A 27,445-nucleotide genomic window follows, 5' to 3' on the forward strand; every position below is an offset into this window, starting at 1 on the left:
CTCACGCTATCGCGTCTCACTATCTTGTCTTTCATCCGGCGTTCGTTCTGCCGCAACGTTCATCGATATGGAAACAGAAGAAAATACTTCACGTATATACGTACGCACGGGGAACGAGACATTAGAGAGAGAGGAGCGTGCATCTTGATGCAATCTTGGCTAAATTCGTTCGATCGAATTTATTATTGTTATTATTGTTGAATCGAAAAAATATCGAAAAAGTAGAAGTAAAATTTCGTCGTAAGAAAAAGAGGAAAAAAGGAAAATTTATAAATAAATATATATTTATATATATATATTTAAATATATATATATATATATACATATATATAGAAAAAAAGAGAGAGAGAGAGAGAGAAGAGGACGAAGAACAAGGAAGGGGGAGGGGCGGGGAGGGCAAAATATCCCCGGATAAGGACATGCTTTTACCATCAAAGTTGGTTTGTCATAGAGATCGACTATCACAGCCAGCTTTGATGAGCAAAATTGTGTCCGTCTACGACACACGCGAGAGAAAACGAAAAGAGAGACGCGTATAATAATAATTAGCAGAGAGAAGGATGAGAGCACACGTATCTTTGGAAGAATGGAAAATGTGTGCGATCCGCAACGGAGGAACCAAGCGAAAAGGGAGAGATTGGACGGATTGGGGAGAAAGAGAGAGAGAGATAGAGAGAGACGAACGTATCTTGTATCGAATATACAGCACCGAAATGAAAATACCTTTTGCGGTCCGATACATCAAATTGGTTGTGGAATGTTTCGAGTCATATCACAGCCATTTTGATGAGCTTGGCCCGCAGAATCGATCGTCAAGGACCGTGTGTGTTGGTGTATCGCTTCGCTCGAATATGCTTAATGCCCGCTTGATTAATAATCAACCGTTGTATGACGCTCGATGAACACCGGACAACGCGTAATCTTCGCTTCTGTTCTTAATCGCCCGCTTCTTACTTTTTTTTTATTTTTCTTCGTTCAAGCGTGTCGTCTTTTCGCACGATCATCGGAAGAGGTGGTGGTGGTGGTAGAGGTGGAGGCGGAAGATGGAGGGCACGATCGAGGAGAACGAGAGCGCAACGCGATCCAATCGTCAAATTGGTTGTGGCGTGTTGCTTTTCTAGATTTCATATCACAGCCATTTTTGACGATTTGGATCGCCGTTTTTTCGCAACGAATCCGTGTCTCCTCTATCTCTATGGAGACGCCAATCGATCCGTCGATTCCGTTATCGGGATATCGAAAATTGGGACTGAAATCCCAATTTTTGCGAGGAAACTTGTGTTCGAAAAATGGAAAGATGGCGCGTGTGCACCGCTCACAAAGTGGTTGTGATATGCTGATACAAGCGTTCATATCACAGCCAGCTTTGATGAGCGTGGCGTCGCGTTGAATCAACGATTATCATCGATTCTCATCGAATTCTCATCCTTTCGTTCCGTTAAGTGAAGTTAAGTTAGGCTCGGTTTTCTGTAAAACCGATTGTAACGTTGCCCCCTTCCCACCCCCCCTCCCTTCCTCCTTTACGCTCCTAGATCCATTCTCGATCGTTTTTCGCTCGTTTTTCTATTCTAGGCGGCGTGCGATCGTTTTCCCGCGAAATACATCGTTCCATCGCGAGTCATTTTAAAGAAAAACATTTCCGATCGAGTCCCGTCCCGATACGGGAGAAGCGAGTCTTCGCGCACAGTTTCCAATTTCGGGAAAGACTCTTTCATAGTCGACTTCCTCTCATGGATTCGCAGGATCCGTGAAGGACGTGATCGCGTTTATTGAACACCGATCTCAACGTCACTTCCTTACGCGTTCGTTCCTATAAGATTATATCTTATCTCATTTTTTTTTCTTTTTCTTTTTTTTCTGTTTCTTCAAACGTTCGTCAAACGATATAACTTGCGCTCGAGATACATGTAGGATATCGCGACGATTATTTTAAAACGTTCGTTCCAAAGATTTTTAAACGGGAGTTAATATTATTCGATCGTTCCAATTTATGAATAGTAGACGGACACGGGGAAGAATAAAGTACGGGATGAAACGGCATGTTGTCGAATAACGATAGAATGATTCACCTCTGAGTCCAATTCGTATGGTCGTCGAACAATGACCTTCTGATTCGTACGGATGCGGGTATATGAAGGAAATATTCGTCGAGAATCGTCGCGAAACGATCGATCTTTCGCAATTGTGTGCCGAACTCGTTCGATTCAAGCCAACTTTTATCTGTTATTAGCCGTTTCTTCTTTTCCAGGTTCTATTTCTTTTTTTTTTTTTTTTTTTTTTATTATATCCACCGAAAATTCGACTGTTCCTCCCATCAGAGTGGTTGTGATGTGGTAACTTGGACTCGTATCACAGCCAGCTTTGATGAGCGGAACGGTGCGATTTATATCTTCGTCAAGAGATTGAAACGGCAACGGTAGACGTGTTTTCTCTCTTCGAAATTAAAAATTACAAAGGATGGAGAGAAAAAACGACTTTATTAGAAAAGTCGCGCGAGTGTATGAATTTATCCATATCGTATAATATCTCCACTTTGTGTTTTTCCCTCCTTTCAATTTTATCCATTTTACCAATTTTTCTTTTCTTTGTTAAATCACGTTTCCTTATATATGTACGTATATAAAACATCCGTTTACACGATTTCCTAAAAGATACACGATTATGTCGATTCACAGCTCATGTGCAAGATGGCGCCGCTCATTGGCAAAGAGATGACGGAAAAGATTTTTCTGGATAGATATATCGCTCTCTGCAAAGACAAAGAATTTTATACGAGAAAAATCTGCGCGTCGCACTTTGGCAAACTTTGCTCCGCTGTCGGGAGGAAGACCCTTTTCCGAAAATTGGTAGGTACTTCTCCCTTTTTCTTTTTTTTCAAAATTGATATCTCAAATTGATATATTCTTTTCAAACAGATTCTTAATACTTTTTTTTTTTTTTTACTCTCTCACAGTTCCCGGTATTTGTCGATCTGTGTTGCGATACAGTGTGGGGTGTCCGAAAAGCGTGCGTGGACGTTATGATGCCAGTTTCGTGCTGTATGACTCTTCAACACCGTCGATTATTATTGGCAGATCTTCTTGCCACGCATCTTAACGACGATTCGAAATGGGTGCGAATGTCTGCCTTTCAAATTTTAGGACCATTTATATCCACGTTCGCGAAACAATTTACCGAAGTAACTTATAATCAACACGGTGAATTGGTATTTACCAGTCAACAAGATACTCGTTTCAGGTATAAAAAGATGCAACTTCTTTTTATCCATTATTTCATCTATTCTATCGTTCTATTCCGCTTTATTTCTTTTTCCAATCTTATCCTCCGATTCATTTTTCATCCCATCTATTTATTTTATGATCCCCTGATTGTCTTCTTCTTTCTTTTTTTTTTTTTTTTGAAAAAAGAAAAAAATATATCGATTCTGATTTTATTACAGTATAAGGTATTTGTACGAAGGGATATTTCCCACTAAATGCGCGATACGGAGTCATACGCTCGACGCGGAGGATCATAATTCTAAGGATAACTTCAATTTATCTGTGATAATACAAAAACCAATTTTCGAAGAAGACGATGACGAGGACGAGTCTCAGGAAGATCATATTTCAAGAATGAGAGCTTATAAATCGAAGGTACGACGTGTCCGTAAGTAACGAACCGACGCGATGGTTCACGAGTTTAATTCGTCCCCCTCCCCCTTCCCATTTCCCTCTCGAGAATAGTCATTTCTCTCAATGGCGAATCAAGAAGCGAAAGATCGATTCTTTCGTTTGCTCGTTTAATTCATCAAATTTATTTCAGACGAGACTCGACAATTATTTGGTAAATAATTTATTTATTTCAGATACAGAGAAAGCATCTAAAAAATGACAAAGATGATCAAAATACATTGGACGACACGGAAAATTTCAACCCATTCCTGTACTATTACATAGCACCGGATCTTCCATTGGACGACGAACTTGTCGAAGCTGCGAAAAAATCCGCGGCGCAAAATAATGTAAATCGGAAACAGCCGTTGATCGGTGTTACAGCCTCTAGCAAAGCATCGTTGTTAGATAACATGTTAAAAGAGGACAAATATTCGACGGACAAATTCGATGTTATCAATTTCAACGATCAAGAGATCGTTCCTCAGCATTTGATCGATTCGTTCTTGTCGATGGCTGAGCCAGAACAATGTTCGGACATGGGCACGGATATTCCTCATCATTGCGCTTTTAGCTTTCCCGCGGTTGTGCTCACGTTAGGGAAAGAAAATTGGCCATATTTGAAGCAAGCTTACCAATCGTTGGCAAGTGCCAATCAATGGAAAGTGAGACGCACGCTAGCCTCCAGTATCCATGAAATCGCTATTATTCTTGGAGAGGAACTTACCGTCACTGATCTTGTTCCGATCTACGATGGATTTATCAAAGATCTAGACGAGGTGAGAATAGGTGTGCTCAAGCATCTAGCGACATTTTTGAAAATACTCAAACCGACCGATCGCCGCCAATATTTGCCAAGACTGAAGGAATTCCTTTCCACCGATACCGAGTGGAATTGGAGATTTCGAGAAGAGTTGGCTACTCAATTGTTAGAAGTTGTGAATCTGTTTAATCCCGCGGACGTAGAACGGCACATAGTATCATTGTCTCTCGAGTTATTGCGCGACAAAGTTGCTGCTGTGAGATACGTTGCGCTTTCTTTGGTACGCTTTCATATTTTTTTCCCTCTCTTAAATTTTTCCTCTCACGAAACAACTTGACACTTTGGATTCGTTGTGTAATAACGCGTTATGCGATATACCGATGTATTTACTTTTTTGTACAGGTTACGCAAATAGTAGCTCATCTGTCTGACAACGAACGTCACGTAACGGCCCTATTTCAAGAGCTTAGATTTTCCCTTGTATATGCAAAAAAATGGATCAGAAGGCAAACGTTCGCTTTTGTATGCGCCAAATTAATATCCAGCAACGCTATCAGTGGGGATAGATTTTCCCAGGAAATGTTACCTAATTTGTTAAAATTATCCACCGACAAAGTACCAAACGTGAGATTAGTTGTAGCGAGAACTTTATCGAAGAACGTTATTCCTATGGGATGTAAGTATTTATTTATTTATTTTTTTTTTTTCTTTTTTTTTTTTTATAATAATTATATATCACGATGCAATATAATAAATCACACGCTTTTTTTAAACGGTAATTGACCGTAAAATTGTACGTACTTTGACATTTAGCAGAATGGTTGGGAGTCGAACAGGCGGAGGAAGTAGAGAAAAGACTCAGAGAGATGAGATCGGATCCGGATAGAGACGTTCGAATGCTAGCCGGTGGCGAGGAGAATTCTGTATTAGATATATTGTCGCAAACGAAAACCGAACAATCGAACAAGAACATAATGTTTTAAACGAACTCGAACGAGGATCAAGTTCTAATTATTTCCTGCCACGTGAAACAATTTTATATCGAACTCTGCCAAGTGAAAGAATGATGAAGAAGAAAGGATGAAAGTGTTCTTCCACGTGTCAATTATTCTTTGTAAATGTAAGAGGAAAATTAATTGGATGGAAGAAATAACAATTTTGTTTTGTATCGAGAAAACGAATGAGAAAGTTTCTTCGAGGAATAAGCTGGTGTATTTGTGATGTAAAGAGAGAAAAGAAAAAAAAAAGAAAAAAAAAGGAAAAAAAAAAAGAAAAGAAAAGAAAGGAAAAAAAACGAGCTCAAGTTTTACAGAAGCGAACAAACAAAATGTAATACCAATTTAGTGCAGTTAAGATAGAAAAAGTGCAACTTAGCGTTGTTGTTGCAACCAAGGGACCGATGCCCTTTTAGATTATAAGACAGATTATAAATATCAATGGTTAAAAGACATTGCACAGTTATATAAGAGTGTGTGTGCGTGTTTAAAAAGAAGTGAACATACACTGCCACTCAAAAGTATTAGGACATTCAATTGTAATAAATACTTGTAAAAAGTTATGAAATCATCGAATACTGAAATTTCACTAAATTTTATGTACTCTATTTTGTACCGTATTAGAGAGAATATATTTTACCGATAATTCCTTAAATATTTCTCGCCAATAATAATAAATAATTATATTATCGTCTCATATATCGGTATATCAACTGCGTATTCTTATAATTGCGTCCACAAATCTAGTAATAATCGTAATATGGATTTTTTTTTTTTTTCTCTCTCTCCCCCCCTCATAATCTTCTCGGGATTAATTTTATTTCTAGAAATTCACGAAATTTTCTTCAATTTGGAATATTTTTTTTTTTTAACTTAATTTGTTCATCTCGATAGACTCATAATTTTTTATACTGTTTCAAATTAAGAGAAAACGAATAAGATTGCTAAGATCTTCATATTTTTAATATCGAAACTTTTTTGTAATAAGTGTAAATAATGTCTAATGTCACCGTATTCAGGATCTTTCTCTCCCTTTTTTTTTTTCTTCTTTCCTTTCTCGCTTCCTGCCTTCCTTCGATATCTTAATATGTTTGCGTTTTATTCTTATCACAATATCCCCGGTAAGCGGGTATTTTTGTCCTTGATCAAGTCCATTTGTCGAACGATCCTTTTCCGTTTTAAACTTAGATTCATCGATACATAATATTTTTTCCAGTTTTGTCAATATTCAGTGTGAGTAACGTAACACGCTTGTTCTTCGTCACAGCGTTGAAGATATCATCTTGAAAAAAAAAAAAAAACGAGGATCTCGTAAATTTAGAAATGATCACAAGATGTTTAAGTATCATAATTGAATACTTATACTTGTCGAGATTACATATATAATCCGATTTCGACATTGATTGTAATACACAAAGCAACTGACGATTTTGTTCCATTTTATCAATCCGATCGATATCCTCAAAGAGAATATCATCAAAATCGGAAAAGAGCGGATTCGATTTTATTAACTCTCTTATTTTATCTTTTCAATGATAATTTTTCAACTGTCAACGATGTCGATTGATCGATTCCGAAGTCATATTATACTCTTGTTCTTATTATTGAAATTGTTTCATTCACTTGGTTTCATTTATTTCTGTATCGGAGGAGTAATTCGTCTCATTTATTTCCCTTATATCTTGTCAATATATCATCTCTTGCGTTAAAAAACCAGCCAACGTCTAATCTCATTTTCTAGCTTATTTTCTAACTTATCTTTCTGGGATATTCAAATTTATCTTTAATTTTTATAAATGAAAAAAAAAATTTAAATTATTCCGAATCTTTTTATGCAGTTATCAAACACATTTTTTTTTTAATCACATTATTTCTTCTTTATATTATATTAAAATATATCTTTATTAATATAATATTAACTAATTGGAAATGATATTTTGATATTCGATTCTTTTCTTATCTAACTATCATACTTCAAAAAAAATTGATTACGATAGGGGAACAAATTGATTCGAAACTTTTGTCTGAAATTTTCTTTTTTTTTTTCAATATTTATATTTATGTATAATTTTGAACACATTCATTATTACAAATTGAAAACAGATTCAAAAATTATTCGTATGCAACATAATTCAACGTATTAGAATATATCTTATAAATTTGAAATTATTCAATTCAATTTGATTCAATTTTTTCTCTCTCTCTCTCTCTCTTTTTTTTTTTTTTTTTTGAAGCGTACATTTCATATTTCACTTTAAATTTATTTTAAAAATAGCAAACGTCCTAATACTCTTGATCGGCAATATATATCGGTTGTTTAATATTCACGAATACGTATGCTGTTTACTATTGTGATCAATTTGTATTTGTAAATGGTCCCATAGATAAGTCGGATATTCACTACTAATTAGAGATATTACATCACCGAGATCTTGGGTTCTTTATCACGTGATTATAACATATTTTCTATACGTGTCATAATATGTTATCTTTTTTTCTCTTTAACGCATTAATTTGAATCTTTCTTATCGTATTTAAAATTATTTTAAAACGAAACTTGCGTAATCAAAAGAATTCATTTTACTTATTAATTTTGTTCTGCGTGTTTATTGACTCACGTTTTTTTTTTTTTCTTTTTTTTTTCGTGCTATGATTTATAAACTTTGTTGATAAATACGTTATTGATGATATATTTAAGAAAGGTAACGCGTGAATCTTATCGTTGACGAAATTACATCGATATTTGGATTTGGGAACCAACGTGCAATTATCGTAATAGTCAATATCGTTGTTGGATAATATGAAGATTATAAAGATTTGAGATTCGTATCGAGATCGAAATATATAAACGTATATAAACTATCCAACGATCTAAAGAGAAATATTATCATTTTTTTTTTAATCATTCCTCAATATTTAGATTCGTAATAAAAAATCAATATATAATCCTTAAGAATTGAAATATCGGAGAATTACAGCAACGAACGTATCGAATTATCCCTTAATCATTAGATGGCGCATATGTTTCTGAGACAACAACATTGAAAACAAACATTACGTTCCCTCCTTAGAGGAAAAAATTCTAAATTTCCCCTAGTTCTTTATCCCTAGATATCTGTTTGTTGAAATATTCGTCAATTATTATTAATAATTTATCATAGTTCCCGGATGTATATATTTTTTTTTAATCAGACGAATTTTTTAATCATTTTTCATCGCATATGAAGTATGAAGTATTTTATCCATTATATTAAAAATTACAAAATTTTATTATACGATATATGAAAATAGATCTTACATCATTACTTTACAATCTAAGTTCCTCGTTCATTGCGAAAGCAATATGGAATAATGCTAATAATGGAATGTTTCAAAAATTTTCCCACATTAGTAAATGATATGTAAAAATTTACAAAACAATCTAAGTGATTATTATAAATTGTAAAAATCTTATTTATTTCTTGATTTAATTTCCCTTTAATTCACAGTTCTATTAAATATACTTTCATTTCATCAATGGCGGTGAATTTCTTTAGAATTCGTAAATTTCGACAGTTTAGAATTTCGCTCAAAAAAATTATTTTGATTATCTCAATTCTAATTGATTCGAAATTTTAATCATCATTAAATTTCTCTTTAGAAATTTGGATAGGGAATATTTATTAGGAATATTACTTCCCGTTAAAATAATTTTTTGATTTGACTCTTTATCTCCTTTCCCTTTTCTGAACTTGATCGTTTTAATTAAAAATTATACAAATTACACGCTTGAGAAAAAGGAGCAATTTCAATAGCAATTTCTTAAAATAAAAAATTAAAAGAATGGATTTAGCGTTTATTTTTTTTTTTCTACTTTTGCATTTGTTTAACTTTACGCTGATCTTTTAGAAGTTTACAAGTTTTAATTTTTAAGTTAAAAAGTTATATTTTTTATTGCATATTATTATTATTATTATTATTATATATTGCTATGAAAAAATGTTTTCGAAGCGCTATCTATATATTTATTTAATTTTTACATAATTTGATTCCTTCGATATATGAACGCTCAAAGCGTTATGCTAATGAAGAAATCATAAATAATTCGTCTTTGTATCCGTCGGCTAATGTTAATGTGCCTCGTTATATTTTGAGAATCGCTTATTTAAAAAAATTAGATTTGGATAATATTTCGAAAACGTTTTGACACTAGCAATAATAATAAAATATAATATAGTAATAAGTAATAAGTTTTAATTTAAAAATCAAAAATCGATCTTTTGCTCAAAGATCAAATAAATGGCAGCACAATTTGATTTCCTTTAAAATATTTTTCATATATCTCGTATTTTTCGAGATATTTGCCCAAAAAAATTAAAATTTTTATTCGCCTCGTGGAAGGTGATCTTTGAATTTTCTCAATGTTCAAGCGAAATCGAAGATTAAGACCATTTACAAATTATTATTTATGATAAGATCACCGATCGGAATATTCACAAGTTCGTGGTTACAATTAAGAATAGCTTAAAGATATGATTGTACGAGATTGTTATGAACAATAATTAAAACGAGTTTTAATATGCAAAAATATAATATAATAGCGTCTTTTGACGCTCTAACGGCACTAGATTAAACGTGAGGAGAAATTGTGCTTACTAATCGTCTCGTATTGTTGCATCGATTCCATCAATTCTGGTTTTCTCTCTTCATAATTCGATGCAGCTGGGACGTGACAATTATACTGTGATCTTTGTCTACACGTGATTTTATGCGAACGATTCTATACTATTTCATCGTAGATATATAAATTTTAATACGATGTAAGCACGGTTTATCTTGACCCTTTCTTCTCCGTTTTAAATTACAAGCAATTACAATTTACACGAGGTCGTTTCGAAAGCTTTATATGTTTGGAAATTTTTCAAAGATTTGTATATTATTAAATGGCACGAAAAGAAGATCACACATTTGTACAATTTATACGATAAAACTAGTTTTAGTTAAGCAACAAAATATAAATGAGGGAAATACAAGTTGTTAAGTAAACGATAAGAGATCTAATGTAAAAAAAAAAAAAAGAAAAAAAACATGGACCGTTAAAAAATAAATAAAATTACATTACATTATTTGTGAAAGAACAAAAATCCTCAAATGATATCACAAAATATTTGTTAATTACCTCAATTCTTTACAATCGCTAATATTTTGGGATATTTTAAATTAAATTAAGAGGAGAAGAGGGTAGGGGAAGGGGAAGAAAAACAAAATAAAACTATCGCGTTGTAATGATTAGGCTATATAGTAGCAATAAAGTTTTGTAAGCAACGAAATTTCATTACATGTGAATACGAACGAAGAAAAAAAGTTGTGTTTAAAATATTCTATATATTGTGTATTTGCTAATAAAATAAAATAAAAAAATATATATATATATATATATATATATATATATATACATCATGCGATTTGTTACAAAACAGTGTTGAAGTTATTCGTTTAAATATAATAATTTCTTAACTGCAAATTTCTAACTGTTAAAATAATAACTCAGAAGTAAAATCAACAAGATTTTAATTTGTTTACTTCTGATTCTTTCTTTATTAACGATATCCCTCTTCTCATTTTTCTTTTTCTTTTTTTACAACATACATTTTATATCTACTTATCTTTCTAAAACATATCATATAAATCTTACATTGTACACGGACAATTAGGATTAACGTGGACGATCCAGAAGCCATTTTGCTTCATTACTTTTGAAGGAAAATATTATCGTTAACAATTATAATCAATTATCAAAATATACCAAGAAATTTTCCTGGTGGACAAGCAGGCAATTGGCAAGCTTTTTCCTCCATCTCGGTCTCTGCTGTGCTACAATCGCGTAAACAGTACCGCCATCTTATTTGACGGCCTTTACCACAAGTAACGCTACAACTACTCCAATCTGTCCATTTGCCCCATTTATTATTTGATTTTGATTCATTTTCATTTTCACGGCTTATCCTTGGAATATTTGAAGACGTATTTTTAACGACACGTCTACTCACCGATCTTTTTTTTTCCATAATATTTTTATTCGGAATTTTAACGAGTTTATTATGCTCATTGGTAATTTGAGTTGGATTCACTTTTCTTTCGAGAATTTTCGACGTTTTTGTAGATCCAAGTTCATGATTTATCGACATACATTTTTGAACAATTTTAGGCGATTCTTTAAAAGCGTCACAAGCAGTGCTTACATTCGAACATAGATCGTCTATCGCGCGTGTTTCAATTTTTCTTTTTTCTTTCTCACTTTTCGTGTCTTCTTCGAGGTTTAAATAATTTTGAAGCTCGCTTACCTAAAAAGAAACTTATTTTTATTGAAAGAATAATTAAACGAGAAAGGAAACATATATATATAAAGGATATATATTTATATCTACTTTCGTTACTAATTTCTTCGCGAGCTCTTTAACTTCTTCAATCGATCGTACCGCTCGATTACTATTTTCATTCGTATTCATTTCATTAACGATTGAAAGTTGATTTTTGTCTCTATTAGAACATCGATTTATTTCAGAGCCAGGCTCCCGAATGTTCTCGTAATATTTTAATTCCTCTTCTTTATTTAAAAAACCATGATTCGATTCGGCATTTTTATCCCTTTTTATACGTAATTTTGTATCTTGCGGCGGCAAAATAATCGAATTTTCTTTACTTTCCACGAAACTTTTCCGCTTCTCGTTTCGCTTTTGAATCAACGCATTCGTATTTTCGTCTATTCCGGTATTTGAATGTTCATCACTGTTTCTCGTTTCCTCTATTTGGCTTTCTCGCTCAATTGACGAAACATCATATTTCAACACATCGTCATTCATTTTATCCTTATCAGATGTCTTCAATTTTTCGTGTACCGGTAGCGATTCAATATTTTTAAAGAAACGATCGTTTTCGATATCTTTCCTATCGATCGAATTTTTCGATTTTATCAATCTATGATGAAAATTATTTTCATTATTTTTCTTATCTATCGCATTAATCGTATTTTCTTTTTTCAATTTATCCTTGCTTTTCGCTTTATTCGTTTTTTTTTTGCGAGACATTTTCGTCCGGTTTATATCTTTCGAATGAACGTCTTTTACCGATCGTAGAAAATTGTTCGATCCATCATGTTTCTTTCCCATATGCTTTTTCTTTTTCCGTTTCAACTTTGCTTTCGTTCCGTCATAATTGTCTCTCTCTTTTCTTTTGATCCGTAGCAGATTTGCATTTATATCCGATTCAATTGAATCCGATGGATTTAAATTCTTATCAATTCTTATATTCGATCCGAGTATCGATCGTTTTTTTTCGTTAGATTTAGATTTTTCTTTTTCATCGATCGTATTTTGAGAATCAAACGAGAGAGAATTTTCCTCTTTTAAATACCCTTTGTCGTCTTTATCCCTTATCTTTGCGTAATCGTTTCGTTTTTTCCTAACTAATTCAACCGCTAACATAGGATCTGATAAACCTTCAATTTCTGAATTTTCGTCCGACTGCCGATTCGTATTGAGCATATTGATCAACGGTAATTTTTGCAACGTTTTAATCTCTTTATCTGGTGTCTCATCTATCAATTCTTCAATATTTTCCTTTTCTAACGTGTTCACTTTACTTACATCGGATGATGACGAGCCGATAAAATTATTACTCTTGGATTTATCTTCTTCGTCATTTTCATACGCAGAAATCGCAGCGTTAAGATGCGATTTCGATCGATCTTCATTCTCCTTTCGATGTTCGTTAATATAATTAATTTCTCGTCTTGTGTCGAGCAACGTTACCGTTGAGTCATCGTTGTAAGAATTTTTTCCAATTGATTCACGAATATCTTGAGGAAAAGAGTTAGCCAAATCTTTCAAATAATCTTGTCGATACATAATTGGTTCCGACTCTGATTTCCTTCTTTTTACTCGTACGTGTGCTTTTAAAGAATCGGAATCATCGTTATCATTCGTGAAAATACGTGGCTCATCGTAATCTAATAACGTCTTCCTTCTCCCCCTTCCTTCTTTATTTTCCAATTTTTCCGTAGAATATCTTTCCCTATTAAAAATTGCGCATAATGTTCTTCGTTTCCATCTGTAACCAACCTGATACTTCGGATACTTGTTGTTATTCCCTTTCGTGGACTTTGACAATGCGTTATTGAACGATAATAATGTGTAATCATTTGTGTAATAATAATGATTAATCGTATCTTTCAAAGCACTTGGCATTAATAACCTCTTAGAATAAATTGGAATATTTTTTAATTTATTTTTCAATAATTTTTGCAATTTTTTTATATCATTAATTGTATTTTTTGAATTGTTACCATCAAATCGGTTCGTAATTAATAATGGATCATACATATATGTACCATTTAATAAAACGTTTATAAAGTCTTGCACAACATGCGTGAAACTTAGAAAAAAGTAATTAGAATTTTTTAATGATCCGCAATTTTGGGAATAATAATAATTATGGTAATTGTGACATGTGGAAAATTCAGTATTAACAATGTTATATTTCTTGGTTTTGATGACAGGAGACAGAATTAAAAGATGGATGGTAAGAATCCAAATCCCTGTGTAAGTTGAAAATTTCAGCATTACATATGTTATTTCAAACTATTTATGTTATACTGTCCATTAAGAATCCATTTCTACTATTTTACTATTTTATAAGTTATTGTTCATAAGGACTTGTTAAAATAGTTGTTACTCCAAGTTTTTGGTTACTTCAAATTTTCTTACATTTGCGATTTAACATCGATTGTATTTCGATGGATCGAGATCTAAATATTAAACGATATGATATTATTGAATGTTATATTTATATTTTGGAAATTTGTCTCGTTATAAATATGAAATTAAATTCTTTTTTTTTTTTTTTTTCTTTTCAAATTTATATTATTTACAGGTTTGTTACATATTATATGGATATTTTAAACATATTTTAAATTCTATTAAAATTCAAAAACAATATCTTCATTAGTTTGATAGTTCAATATTCAACAAAAATTCCAAGAAAAGAGATTTTTAAATATTTCCTACCAAGGAGAAAATATAGAATAGACATTTTAAGGGATTTCGTGTCTTGTATTCTGAAATACCAACCTCGAAAAAGATCGCATCGTTTCTTACGCCATCTAACAAGTATTTACGCAAAATCGAAATCGAAATCGTGTTTATACAATTTTATAATTTTAGAAGCTAAAATGAAAATGTTAATCTTAAAAAAAAATTCTATCTACGAAAAAATATAATTAAATAATAATCGTAAATAATAATAAATAATAATTGTTTAAATTAATATAAAATTATAAAATAAATTAATAGAGAAAGTAGTTTAGTAGTTAGAATTATATTTTATATTCTATATTTTTTACATTTATTAATCTTTTTAAATGAAATTATATAGTTTTTAATGCACGAGTTAATATATTTCGATATTATATTTTCTCAATAGAAAAATATAATTTATATATCAAAATATAATTTAAAAGATTACTAAATATAAATAAATATGTTCTAAATTAATATTCTAAATTTGTGATTATAAATATTTTATTTAAAATATTATAATATATATATATATATATATATTGAAAATAATATGCTGCATCTAATTATGTATTAAAAAATATATGATTCTATGTAGAAAAGTTAAATTGTTCTCATGTGCTTTAATCTCTATAAAAAACGTGCTAATCTATAAAAAAATAATTATAACGCATTAAACTTTCTTCAAAACTATTCAATTTTTGTCATTTTTTTAATATTTCCAAAAACAAGCGAAATATTCCAACGAAATAAACTGTTACTTGATGATGATATTCGATATAAAACAATAATGGATGATAAAAATTACAATGAAAATGATAAGTTATTATTACACACAAAATATTTATATTCCCTATAATATATAAGATTATAAATATATGATATAAAATACGTATATTAATATATAACATATAAAAATTGGATCGAATAGATTTTTGTTAAGATTTTTAATAGATAGATAAGGTTAGGTAAAAAAGATAATAAAAATATACATAATCGGTGTTTCTTGAATTTCTTGAACATATTTTCATCATTTCTTTGTTCAAAATTCTTTTTTAAATCTATAAGATATTCTGTAAAATATTTATTTCATTTTTTATCTATAATTTCATATTGAAATTTATTTTTAATTCAAACTATTATTAAAATTGCAATCTTATTTTGAGCGAATAGGTAATATTGAGAATGATACCAAAATCGTAAAAGCATAAAAGTGTACTTCTGAATGAATAGTACAAAAAATTCTACGGAATGTTAAATCTATTTTATATCTCGTCTATGCTTCTAGTGTGTCCTGTATATGATGTATAGAATTTATAATTGTTAATGTTAAATATTCTCTTTTTAGAATTACATATGATTCATTTTATATATTTCATATATAAAAAATAATATAATGAAGTTCTTAGAATTAACACGTATATTTTCACTTATTTTAATAATGGTAATAAATAAAAATATCATTACTTAACCTATTAAATACAAATTATTATAAATTGAAAAATAACATAATATTTTCTTTAGATAAATATTGTATCAACGGAATTTTCAGCTGATGATTGTAAAAGTTTAGGCTTCAACAAAGCTAATTTACTTTGTTCAACTTGTGAGGAATTTAATAAACATAATTTAACAGAAATACTGTAAGTATATATAAATATACTTATTATATTAATTTTGTATTTTATATCAAAAGAATAAAAATGATACATAAAAATTGTAGAAATAATTGCAAAGAATGTTGTTTAAAAGATGATGATTACGATGCGTCTGGGTTAAAACGATATCCACGTGCTGTTCTCGAAGTATGTACATGCAAATTTGGTGCATATCCTCAAATTCAAGGTAAATTTATTTTATATTATATTTAAAAATAAAGACTTATATACTTATTAGTATATAATTTCAACACATTTATTCTGTTTTTTTTTTTTATAGCATTCATAAAAAGTAATAGACCTAATAAATATAAAAATTTACAAATAAAATATGTTAGAGGTTTAGATCCAATAATTAAATTATTTGATGCAGACAATAAAGTTGAAGATATTCTGGATATACATAAATGGGATACTGATTCTGTTGATGAGTTCTTAGCAACTCATCTTTCTATGGATTAACATGTATAACATGTATTTAATGATATAATTAAATATTATTTTATTAAAATTATATTTTAAATAAAATATAATAATCACGTTTTTCTATAATTATATATAATTTATATATAATTTTAAAGATAAACTTTTTGTTTACATTAATTACTTATTAATTCTTTCTTATTTTAAGAATATTTTAATTCTACAATATATAACATATTATTTAAATAATGTAAAATAAAACAATTTTTTTTTTTTTAGACTATTTTATATTTATTATTTATTTATTTTATTTTATTTTATACTTTTTATACACTCAATAAAGTTCAATGTTAGAATGAAAAATTATTTAAATAATATAAAAGTAGTGTTACTTTTTATTATTTAGGTGCTTTAATAGACAATTATTATTTTGCACAATTCCTACTTAATAATACGAATAATTAATATAAAGAAATTATAAACGTTACATATCATTTGTTATTGATACATTACATATATGGCTGATAAAAGCTAACACTTTTCATGGACGTAAATTTTATTACGAATTAAATTAATTTATAGCGATTATGATGTTTGTTATAATAATGGAATTGAAATTTTCAATATTTTATAATTTATATTATACGTCACAAAAGATATAGATCTGTAATAAAATTCTTATTTATTATATAATTGTAAAGCAAATAAAATTATTGGTTTTCCATATCGATTATTATAAATCTTAATTGGCAAATATTTTATTACATTTAGGCATAAACTAAATAAAATTTATATTATCTTAATTTTATTCCAAGATATTTTGAGATTTGCCAGCATATTATTAGGAATGAATCTTAAATCTCCATAATATTTGATTGTTACTTAAAAAATGATAAAGATGTGTTTTAACCACTTGCGCTGGGATAACGTGCTTCGCACATTTATAATTATATATATTCTAAAAGAGCAAAAATTGTATATCACTATTTCTGTTGAATCTACTATTCTATATAATGAACGATACGTTACATCTTTGTGTATATATATATATATATATATATATACACATATGCGTATATTGCATTTATCACAAAAATTATTTTAATAATTTTTTTAATATAATTAATTATAATCAAAATAGTAAAAATAATAAGATAGTTTTATTAATTTTTAAATAAAGAATATTTGCATCTATTATTTGTTTCAAAATAGAAAATAGTGAAAAAAATAACGAATTTTTTTGCCATTTCGAAAAAAAATATAAATCTGGCATGGATGATTAATAAAGATAATGAAAACAATATTATAACTTATTATACAAATTTATAAAATTTATATAGAAATAACATCTTCTGCAAAACTTTTTCAAATAAATATAGATTATGGAGATTACAATTGATGTGTTTTTGGACAAATAAATCCAAAATATTTGTAGGATAAATTCGTAATATTAAAAAAAAAAAAAACGCATGTATCCATTCTTGTAAGAATCTATTTATTTGATTATTCTGACGAATTCATTAATGTGTCAGAAAATATGTTTACTGTAATCACACAGTTTAGGACTTAATGGAAATATAACAGATTATTTAGACATGCTTATTGATGAATTAAATTCCAGCGCAAGAAATTAATTACTAAAAATATTTTACTAATAATATTTTTCCATACAGAATAGTTACAAGATAACCAATGTCAGTCAGTACATAAAAGCATATCTTTTTATCTCTTTTCCTTAGTTCTGAAATCTATCATATTCTTTAACAATCTGTATGTACTAAAGTTCAATGTGATAATGTATAATTAAGAAACTTCGAACAAGCTTGGGTAAATTAGTTATATATTTTTTTAATGTTATAGCGTTAAATGTTTATAGCATTAAATGATATATGAATAATGCTACTATATCCGATTTGTACATATAAAAAGTTAGCCATAATCATTCAATTATAGCAAATTTTCTTTCATTTTTTTTTTTTTTTTTCAGAAAATTTAAATCATGCAAACATTGACCGCTTAAAATACTAAATAAACTAATGAAATCTAAGAGTAGATGTAGGACTAAGAAATATAATAATTATAGAATATACCCAAGCTTATTTAATTTTAAAATAGAGATCATTTTATCGTCGAGCTCTTCGTGCTCGTGGAGTACCACGTCCACGTGCAAAACCTCGACCACGTGTTGACTTTATTTGTGGGCTTTGATCTCTATCTAATTTTTGAACGGATTTTTCATGGTCAACATGTTCTTTTTCATCTCCGTCATCAATCAAATTACCTATTTCCGCTTCGTTATCATTATCGATATCAGCCCACATTTTGTCAACCGGCGTTTTCTTTTCTTGAGTATTAATAACGTTTTCTGAAGACTGTTCGTTGTTTTCAACTTCATGAACTTCTTCTTCTTCAGATTCTGCATCAGCTTCGAGTGGATCATATTTTTCATCTCCATCAGTCTTTTTTTGAGGATTTGCATTCTCAGTATTATTTTCTTGCACTTCTTTCATTTCGATATTATTCTCATCTTCAGGGCTAGCTATTTTACGACGTTTCCAGTTTCCATCGTATTCTTTATCATTTTCTTGAGCATTTTCAATAGTCTGCAAAAAAAAAAGAAAAAAAAAAAAAAAAAAAAAAGAAAAGAAAAATATTGCCTTTTACATTTTAATATAAATTATAAATTTATATTTATAAATTTTTTAATTTATTTAATTATACCTCAGATTTCTCTGTTGATTTCTGTTCTGTAGTTTCCATATTCGAAGTTAAGGTTTTTATTTCTTGTACGAAATTTCGATAATGAGTAATACTACGTAAATGAGCATTCATATCTTCAGCTAAAAGCATAAATCTCCTACACTTTTCACAATAAAATCCTTGAACTTCTTTCACCATAGATTTTCCTAAGAAAAAATAAATGTTGTAAATTAAAATTTAATAAAAAATAAAGTAAAACAATTTAAATGTTTTTAATTACCAATTAAAATTTGATTTTGTCGACAATATTTATAAGATGGAATTTTCAATTTCTTTTCGGTCAAATTCTCAACAATATCTGTAATATATTCTTGTTCTCCTGTAATATCTTCTTCTTTTTCATTTTTATTATCAGGACCAATATCTTTTTCTTCATCTTCGGCAGTACGTATTTCAGATTCTCCTTTTGCAAGTTTTTCTATACGAATGAAAACAATTAAGAAATAAGGATAAGATAATTTTTTTCTGAAAATATACTTTTAAATATTTTTTTATATACCTTTCTTTTTATTTTTCCGCTGTTCTTCACATTGTACGGCTTTCTTCATGTGTCCAGGAGTTAAACAATGCTCATCATATTCAATACGCGATGGAAATTCTTTTAAACATGGAAAACATCTTGGATGTAAAAATGTTTTCAATTGTTGATGTTTTTCACTCTTTCTATGAGTAGATAATGTTCCATAGAAATTTAAATCACACATTGTACAATATTCACGTACATTAAGATCCACAGAAACCTAAACAAAGAAATAAAAATAAGCAATAATATCAATTTATTATATTTGTATGTATATTTACCTTTTTCCCACGACGTTTTGAATTAGTCAAGCTCAATTCACGTTGTTCTTCTGCTACTCTTAATTCATGTCGCATCAAATCAACTTTTAATTTATATGATTCATCTAACTTTTCCATCATCAATTGATGTGCTCGTCCTCGTAAATGATTTTCGAAAGACTAAAAAAATAAAAGAATATTAATAAAGTCAAGCTTAAACTGATAACATATAATAAATACTAAATACATACATATCCATCCCACATGTGTTTATTACATATGTGACAGAACATGTGACTCATTGGAACTTCCGCATAACGACTTTCAGCATGTCTAGCTTCTGACTTCTTCCCTGTCATTTTTGAATCCTTATCAATTGTATTAGTTTCCCTTGCTGCTATTTCTTCTGTTGCAGGTTTATCTGATTTTTGTTGTCCATCATCCTGAGATTTTTCTCTTGCTTCTTCACTTTCAACAATTTGAACATCTTCAGTTTCCTTTTTTATATCTTTCCAATCAATCTTCTTGTCTTCTGATTCTTCGTTCTCTTCACTAATATACAAACAAACAAAATTTTTATTATAATAATAAATGATAATTAAATTTACTATATTTCTTTTAATATGATATTAATTTCATATTTCTTTAATATGTGCTTTATTAAAAACACGCATATACAAAATTATCAATATCAATAACTAGAAAGAAATTGGGCATGATATTAAGTTAAAAGAAGATAACTCACACTTCTAACAACTGTAAAAACATTTAATCAACCTATTATTATGAACAAATATTTGGATAAAGTGTATTGAAAGAAGAATACATGGGGAATATTTTACATGATTATGAAATTCTAATGTCATGAAACTATTATAGATAATCTAAATTTAAAGTTGAAATGTGAGTTGAGTTTAATCAACAATGAGGAGTGAACATATAATATGTAGACATATGTATATATATATATATATATATATGTATGTATGTATGTATATATACGTATGTATATATTTCTTTAAAAGACAAGAGAAAGGACACAATGCTAATTCTTTAGCAATTATACCATATGTACGTAACAAATATCGTACATACAGAGATAGGTGACAGAATGAGACTTACTGAAGTTTGAAGAAACTATTCACAATCACCAGGAGCTTACCTTGTTACAGCAGGTGCTTCTGTTTTTTCATTATCAGAGGTCTTAATGTCCTGCTGTTCCTTTTTGGCAGTCTGATTTTGTTTAGAGGCAGGAATTGGTTTAGAAGATTTATCGTTGTGATGTTGAGTTTGGTTTCCATTCATACGCTGATTGCCAGACTGGGGTGCACGAGATTGTTGTGCAGATGGACCACGTCGCCCACCAGGGCCATCACGGGGGCGATTGCCCATCTAGTCATGTAGGTCAAATGACCAAACCGTCATGAGAAGTATCTGATATAATTGCGATTCTTCTCAAATTGAATTTGGTTTTAGCAACCATTGGGATATTTGAGGGAGAAAAATATACTACTCAATTCGGAAGCAGGACGTATTTAGTGTTCCAATGAACATCAAAGGTCAGTATTTCCACAATCTAGTGGAAGGGAAAAGGAAAATAGTAGCAGATAGTTGAAGATGCATACAATCGTCGCATCCTTTGTACAGGCAATGATCTTATTGATCATAAGATATGATATTTATAAAACACATATTTTTATCCTTTGAATGTAGCTCAATAAAGCTCAATGAAAAATAATCAACAAGAAGAAGAAGTTAAGTCAGTGAACAATGTAGCTTGTAATCAATATTTTCGAATATTGTTCTTCCATCAATTTTAGCTACAATGACGAATAGAAGACTTGAGTGGATTATAAATGAACCAAGTTAGAGGAGAAATATATCTATACTGAAATTTGTTACCCAAAATCACGGTTACTTCCACTAAAAATGAGAAATTCTATATTGAAATCACACATCTTGTTATCGTGTTTTTTTAGTGAATAACATTAAGATGGTAATTTTCTCCTATGAAAATTAGTTTTGACATAACTAGTCCAGTAGTAAGAATTGCTTATACTTATTAACTGCACAGGGTAGCCACGTAGCATGTCATCCACTAACTGAAAGCCTCATTAATGAATCGATCAATGAATATAAAAAGGAGAATTTCAAACTTTCAAACTAAGGATTGGTGTTGTTGACGTATAAAAAAAAAAAAAAGTAGTGTGGACTAAAAGTTGCCCTTACATTTTTCTTTTCAATCAAAATGAACAGTATATCAAATAAAAATTATATATTCATACCTTATTATATGGTTGTGGTCGTTGATTCTTCATAGGATGTCTAACAGGACGATCATTAAAACGCCCTGAAGAAAAATTCTGTTGATTTGGAAAGTTAGGTCCTGGTCCAGAAAAGTTATTTCCAAGGCTAAGAAGTGATGGTACCTGCTATAAATTTTTATAATATAAATATGTATATATTATATTACATATAATATAGCATAACAAAAATCATAAAAATGAATAAAATTATCTTACCTGAGGCTGTACTTCTTGTTGACTTCGAAGCAAATTTGTGAGAAGATTGCTGGCTATTGCTAATTGTGCTTGCGGTGATGCTAAAGACAAATTATTATTAGGTGTTGGTAAAATTCCTCTGCCAGGCATCATTCCTCCTTCCCAAGGATTCATTCCACCACTTCCACCACCACCTCCACCGCCTCCTCCTCCACCACCACCACCCATTCCACCTCCCATATTACCACCCATACCTCCTCCACCACCACCACCTCCCATGTTACCAACCCGTCCTCCACCACCACCACCTCCTCCTCGGTTATTAAAATTTCGATTCCCAAAGGAATCACGTTTTATTCCTCGGTTGAAAGACATTATATCTAAAATCAAATAATATATTATGTATACAAGAATATATCTTATATATACTATATATAGTAATACATTTTTTATATCCATATTATATATAATTTATATATTATTTATTTATTTATTCATAATAGAAATTATAACAATTTTTAAATATAAAAATAGAATATTTAAGAAATATTTTATTATATAATTTTGTTTTTGAATCTTATTTTTAAATAAAAAATCAGAAGTATCTCTGAAAAGATATCTGTTTCAGATATGAGAAGTTAAATAATTTGTAATGAATTAAGTATTTGATTTTTCATATAAAAAATAAAAATTTATAATTACATATAATGTTTTAACTAAATACAAAAATAAATATTTGCATATAAGATAAAAATTAATTATTTAAAATTTATTTAATTGATATTTTACATATCAAAAGACGCATTCCCACAATGTGACTATTTGTTAATTTTTAATTTAAAAAAATATTTATTATCGTACAAATTTTTGCTAATTTTAGACTTGAATAATTTAAATTGTATTTACAATTTTCAATATATAATTTCTATTACGAATTGATTTGAAAAATAAACATTTACATACCATTTATCACAAAAGTAACAACTTCGATCACAGCACAAGAAAAGGAGGCAAAATGGAAAGCTCAAGGAAATGGAGTCATGAAGCGTCTAGCAGGACTAGAGCATTAAAAGCGGCGTTTAAAATGGTCGATGTCAAAAGTAAGTACTATTTCTGATTGGTTGATGTCATAATTTAATAAATTGTATAAAAAATTTTTATTTTTTTTTCATTTACGTAATATGATATATAAAATAAAAAAGAAATTATAATCTCATAATAAAAAAAATATATATTATTTTGACATTAAATTAATAAATTATAGAAATATATACATATAAGAACTAATAACTTTAAGTATTTTAAGCATTTTTCTTTCTTTTAAATTCAAATATAATTAAACAATTTAAATAAATTTTATATATTTAAATCTAAATTATATCTATTTTTTTTACAAAATTTTTATTATTTAAACCGATATAAGTTTATTTGCATTTAATAAAAATACCTATTTCTGATATTTTTTGCTAGTACTTATATTACATATAACAGTGTTACACGTGCAATTGGTGTGTAGACGATTTTTAATTTTCCGATTATGTATAGTAATTAAATATATATAAATTAAAATTTTTAATTATTATTAATCAATTATTCTTTCATTCAATTATTTATATTTTAGTATAATAACACATAATTTATAAATTATTATATGTCATGTAGTATTTTTCTTTGTTGAACAATACCGGTAATACCCGGTGTTTGTAAAACAACATTATAAATTTTATTAAAAATTATATTTGTAATATATTTTTAGGATTCATTTTTTACATTTAATGATAAAGCATAATGTCAAGTCAAAGACCAGTTTCTTGTGGTCTTGACTTTTGTGCAGCTCCAGATTTAAGTAATTGCCTTTTCACAGCAAATTCATCCAAGTAAATAATAAATTATGATTTATTATTATTATTTATTTATTATTTATTATTATATTCTTCAATTTACTATTAATATTATTATTATTAATTTTCAGATATGAATTTATATGTGTTCCACTTGTTCATCCATTATTTAAGAGAGAATTTGTTTCTGGAAATGCAAAAAATCGTAATGGTCCATTTACCAGACCAGACATAGTCTTATGTAGTTCTGGTAAGCATGTCAAAAAATAAAGAAAATTTTAATAAAATTAATATTCTTATTTATTTTATAGATTGGAATACTTTAATCATTGGTAAATTATCACCTTATATTAAAGTTGATTCAAAAAATCCTAGCTTAAAAAAAAACAGTGAAGAAACTTTAAAGCAAGAATTAACTTTGGCAAGTCATTTAGGTCTTGTAGGAGTTACTTTTAAATTAACAAAAGGAATAAAAGAAAATGCAAATCTTAGTAGAATTATCTGTGATAAACTTTCAAGCACATGTAGTTTACAGGTATATTTATAATTTAATAATTTATATTTATCATATGCTTGTAATATCTATTCATTTTATTACAGGTTTGGGTACAAATACCTATGGAAAATCCAATTAAACAAGCTTATTCTTACAGAGAAAAAGAATGTAATATGGTAGAAAGTCCATGGGAATGGTGGAATGCCTTTAGAGTAGTTTGTGATTATAATAGAAAATTAGGTGTTGCATTAATTGTAAGTCATGATCTTCCTGATCAAGAAGAAGTATGTAAAAAATTATTTTTTTGTATATATATTATTAATAATTAAAATATAAATGTAACAAAGTTGATATAATTGCAAGATTGATAGGTGGTTAGGTGAACCAGTTAAGTGTTTAATTTTTCCAACAACATTATTTATTACAAATAAGAAAGGATATCCTGTATTAAGTAAGGCACATCAGGCATTAGTCAAAAAATTTTCTTTGTTGGAAGTACAATTTATACTCACAGGACAGAATCGATATCAAAGTATTACTTATTATCATAATTATTTAGAATATTTATGGAAGGTAAAATTTTTTACATTTTTGATTTTAATTTTCTGATAATACAAATATATCTATTTAAATTTAATAATTTTTAATAGGATTGTGAGTCAAATGGACTAATTGAAAGATATACTCGGGGCTATGAAGATTATTTGCAATGTCCTTTGCAACCACTTATGGACAATCTTGAATCTCAAACATATGAAGTATTTGAAAAAGATCCTGTTAAATATACAAAATATCAAACTGCTATTTTTCAAGCAATTTCTGCTATTGTAGACAAAACAGAAGACAAACATAGAGAAATGTATTAAGTATATTATTATAACTAATTATAGTTATAATATATAACTATATTTCTATAATTATAATTAATTACAAAAATGAATTACTATAATTTAAAAACATAAAATTCTATTTTAATATTTAGAATAATAATGGTAGTTGGAGCTGGAAGAGGACCTCTTGTTCGCGCATCTTTAAATGCAGGAGAAAGAGCAAAACAACCGGTTAAAATATATGCTGTGGAAAAAAATCCTAATGCAATATTGACGTAAGATTTAATAATTATATATTTTTCTACATTATGCAGAAAAATGTAATTTGAAATTTATTATATATATAGTTTACAAGCATTAGAAAAAGATCTTTGGGAAAATAAAGTAACAGTTGTATCTTGTGATATGAGAGAATGGAACCCTCCTGAAAATGCTGATATTATGGTATCAGAATTACTTGGTTCTTTTGGTGATAATGAACTTTCTCCAGAATGTTTAGATGGAATTCAACGGTTTTTGAAAGGTATATTATTATTATTATTATTAAATAATTGTTATTAATAATTTTTATTATTTTTCATTTTTCATTTTTATATTTATTCTTACATTAGTTGATGGGATATGTATACCAACTTCATACACATCATATATTGCACCAGTACAATCATCTAAATTATATAATGAAGTAAGACAATGCAGAGACAAAGACAAACATTCTTTGGCTCATTTCGAGACTTCATATGTAGTTCATCTTCAAAATAAATATGATATAGCAAAACCACAACCATTATTTACATTTAACCATCCAAATAATGGTTAGTAAATCAATATTATTTTTATTAATTAATCATAATTAAAAAATCAAATATTTTTCAAATATTTTTATATTTTCAGCAAGTGTTATCGATAATTCAAGATATGATACAAAAATATTTAAAGTACAGCAAAATTCTGTATTACATGGCTTTTCTGGATATTTTGATACCGTTTTATTCAATAATATCACTCTGAGTATAGAACCTAGCACACATAGTCCTGGAATGTTTAGTTGGTTTCCTATTTTTTTTCCAATTAGGGTAAGATAAATTTATATTAATATATCATTAAAAAAAGAAATATAAAATATAATTTATTGTTATAGGAACCAATACAATTAAAAGCTGGGGACCAAATAGTTGTTCATTTCTGGCGTTTATGTAATTCTAAAAATGTTTGGTATGAATGGTGTATTACCGAACCTATTCCAGGACCTATACATAATCCTGGTGGCCGTTCTTATACTATAGGTTTATAATTTAATTATAATTTATGCAATTCACGTATTTAAAAGAAGTCTAATATCTTTCTAATAATTCATGATAGAATTGTAATACAAATATTCTTTATTATACTTTTTTTTAATAAAAGAGATTCAAATAATAAATTTTTAAATAAATATTGTTTTTGCTAAATAGATAATGTATTTTTTTTTTAATTTAAATACTTATATTAAATCCTATTTAAAATTAATATTTTATTGGAGAATTTGCTTCTTTAGAAATCAAATATATACAATAATATTATAACACGAAATTTATTAAAAAAATATAATTTAGAACGCATAAAAATTTAATGTCAAATATTAAAAATTTGATATTAAAGATATAGAAGAAAATTACAATAAATGTTTTTAAAACAATATTTAACATTTTT

The 27,445-nt window shown here is 28.6% G+C and overlaps 5 protein-coding genes across 20 annotated transcripts in view; 3 read left to right on the forward strand and 2 right to left on the reverse strand.

Annotated features, from left to right (window-relative positions):
- The window catches only part of LOC100867392 (serine/threonine-protein phosphatase 4 regulatory subunit 1), a 110,610-nt gene extending 104,500 nt beyond the window's left edge, over nucleotides 1-6,110 (forward strand). For 12 of the 15 annotated variants that reach the window (XM_086913042.1, XM_086913041.1, XM_086913036.1 and 9 more), the window contains 6 exons: nucleotides 2,676-2,846; nucleotides 2,954-3,237; nucleotides 3,440-3,635; nucleotides 3,848-4,696; nucleotides 4,819-5,092; nucleotides 5,230-6,110. In XM_086913042.1, the coding sequence (XP_086769168.1) occupies nucleotides 2,676-2,846; nucleotides 2,954-3,237; nucleotides 3,440-3,635; nucleotides 3,848-4,696; nucleotides 4,819-5,092; nucleotides 5,230-5,399 (1,944 nt within the window). In that variant the 3' untranslated portion in view covers nucleotides 5,400-6,110. The remainder of the gene's footprint in view (nucleotides 1-2,675; nucleotides 2,847-2,953; nucleotides 3,238-3,439; nucleotides 3,636-3,847; nucleotides 4,697-4,818; nucleotides 5,093-5,229) is intronic. The other 3 variants (XM_086913040.1, XM_086913047.1, XM_086913044.1) reach the window with 2 other exon arrangements.
- A 4,848-nt stretch (nucleotides 6,111-10,958) lies between these two features.
- Nucleotides 10,959-14,550, reverse strand: LOC147656881 (uncharacterized). Its single transcript, XM_086913034.1, has 2 exons — nucleotides 11,819-14,550; nucleotides 10,959-11,734 (listed from the first exon to the last, which is right to left on the reverse strand). The coding sequence occupies exons 1-2, from the start codon at nucleotides 14,009-14,011 to the stop codon at nucleotides 11,186-11,188; spliced, it is 2,742 nt and encodes a 913-aa protein (XP_086769160.1). The 5' UTR covers nucleotides 14,012-14,550; the 3' UTR covers nucleotides 10,959-11,185.
- Nucleotides 14,551-14,561: 11 nt separating this feature from the next.
- On the forward strand, nucleotides 14,562-16,725 carry LOC100868978 (selenoprotein F). Its single transcript, XM_031915117.2, has 4 exons — nucleotides 14,562-15,908; nucleotides 15,989-16,107; nucleotides 16,188-16,309; nucleotides 16,403-16,725. The coding sequence occupies exons 1-4, from the start codon at nucleotides 15,861-15,863 to the stop codon at nucleotides 16,582-16,584; spliced, it is 471 nt and encodes a 156-aa protein (XP_031770977.1). The 5' UTR covers nucleotides 14,562-15,860; the 3' UTR covers nucleotides 16,585-16,725.
- A 1,298-nt stretch (nucleotides 16,726-18,023) lies between these two features.
- Pep (Protein on ecdysone puffs) lies at nucleotides 18,024-23,657 on the reverse strand. The gene is made up of 10 exons (XM_012494375.2): nucleotides 23,550-23,657; nucleotides 22,608-22,966; nucleotides 22,371-22,517; nucleotides 21,248-21,477; nucleotides 20,337-20,637; nucleotides 20,107-20,265; nucleotides 19,805-20,045; nucleotides 19,526-19,723; nucleotides 19,267-19,451; nucleotides 18,024-19,148 (listed from the first exon to the last, which is right to left on the reverse strand). Exons 2-10 carry the CDS (start codon nucleotides 22,959-22,961, stop codon nucleotides 18,669-18,671), a joined length of 2,295 nt encoding a protein of 764 aa, XP_012349829.2. The 5' UTR covers nucleotides 22,962-22,966; nucleotides 23,550-23,657; the 3' UTR covers nucleotides 18,024-18,668.
- csul (protein arginine N-methyltransferase 5) lies at nucleotides 23,596-27,206 on the forward strand. Of its 2 annotated transcripts, none has more exons than XM_031920232.2 (12): nucleotides 23,596-23,686; nucleotides 24,343-24,463; nucleotides 24,559-24,677; nucleotides 24,739-24,962; nucleotides 25,028-25,207; nucleotides 25,287-25,496; nucleotides 25,574-25,782; nucleotides 25,906-26,028; nucleotides 26,101-26,276; nucleotides 26,365-26,568; nucleotides 26,648-26,829; nucleotides 26,895-27,206. In XM_031920232.2, the coding sequence occupies exons 2-12, from the start codon at nucleotides 24,375-24,377 to the stop codon at nucleotides 27,045-27,047; spliced, it is 1,869 nt and encodes a 622-aa protein (XP_031776092.1). In that variant the 5' UTR covers nucleotides 23,596-23,686; nucleotides 24,343-24,374; the 3' UTR covers nucleotides 27,048-27,206. The 2 variants fall into 2 exon arrangements, with proteins under 2 accessions (XP_031776092.1, XP_003690566.1); XM_003690518.4 differs by lacking the exon at nucleotides 23,596-23,686 and adding an exon at nucleotides 23,851-24,094.
- Nucleotides 27,207-27,445: the final 239 nt, after the last annotated feature.

The sequence above is a fragment of the Apis florea genome, unplaced genomic scaffold (assembly GCF_048593485.1).
Source record: "Apis florea isolate Af1SG1 unplaced genomic scaffold, ASM4859348v1 contig_3496_pilon, whole genome shotgun sequence".
NCBI lineage: Eukaryota > Metazoa > Arthropoda > Insecta > Hymenoptera > Apidae > Apis > Apis florea.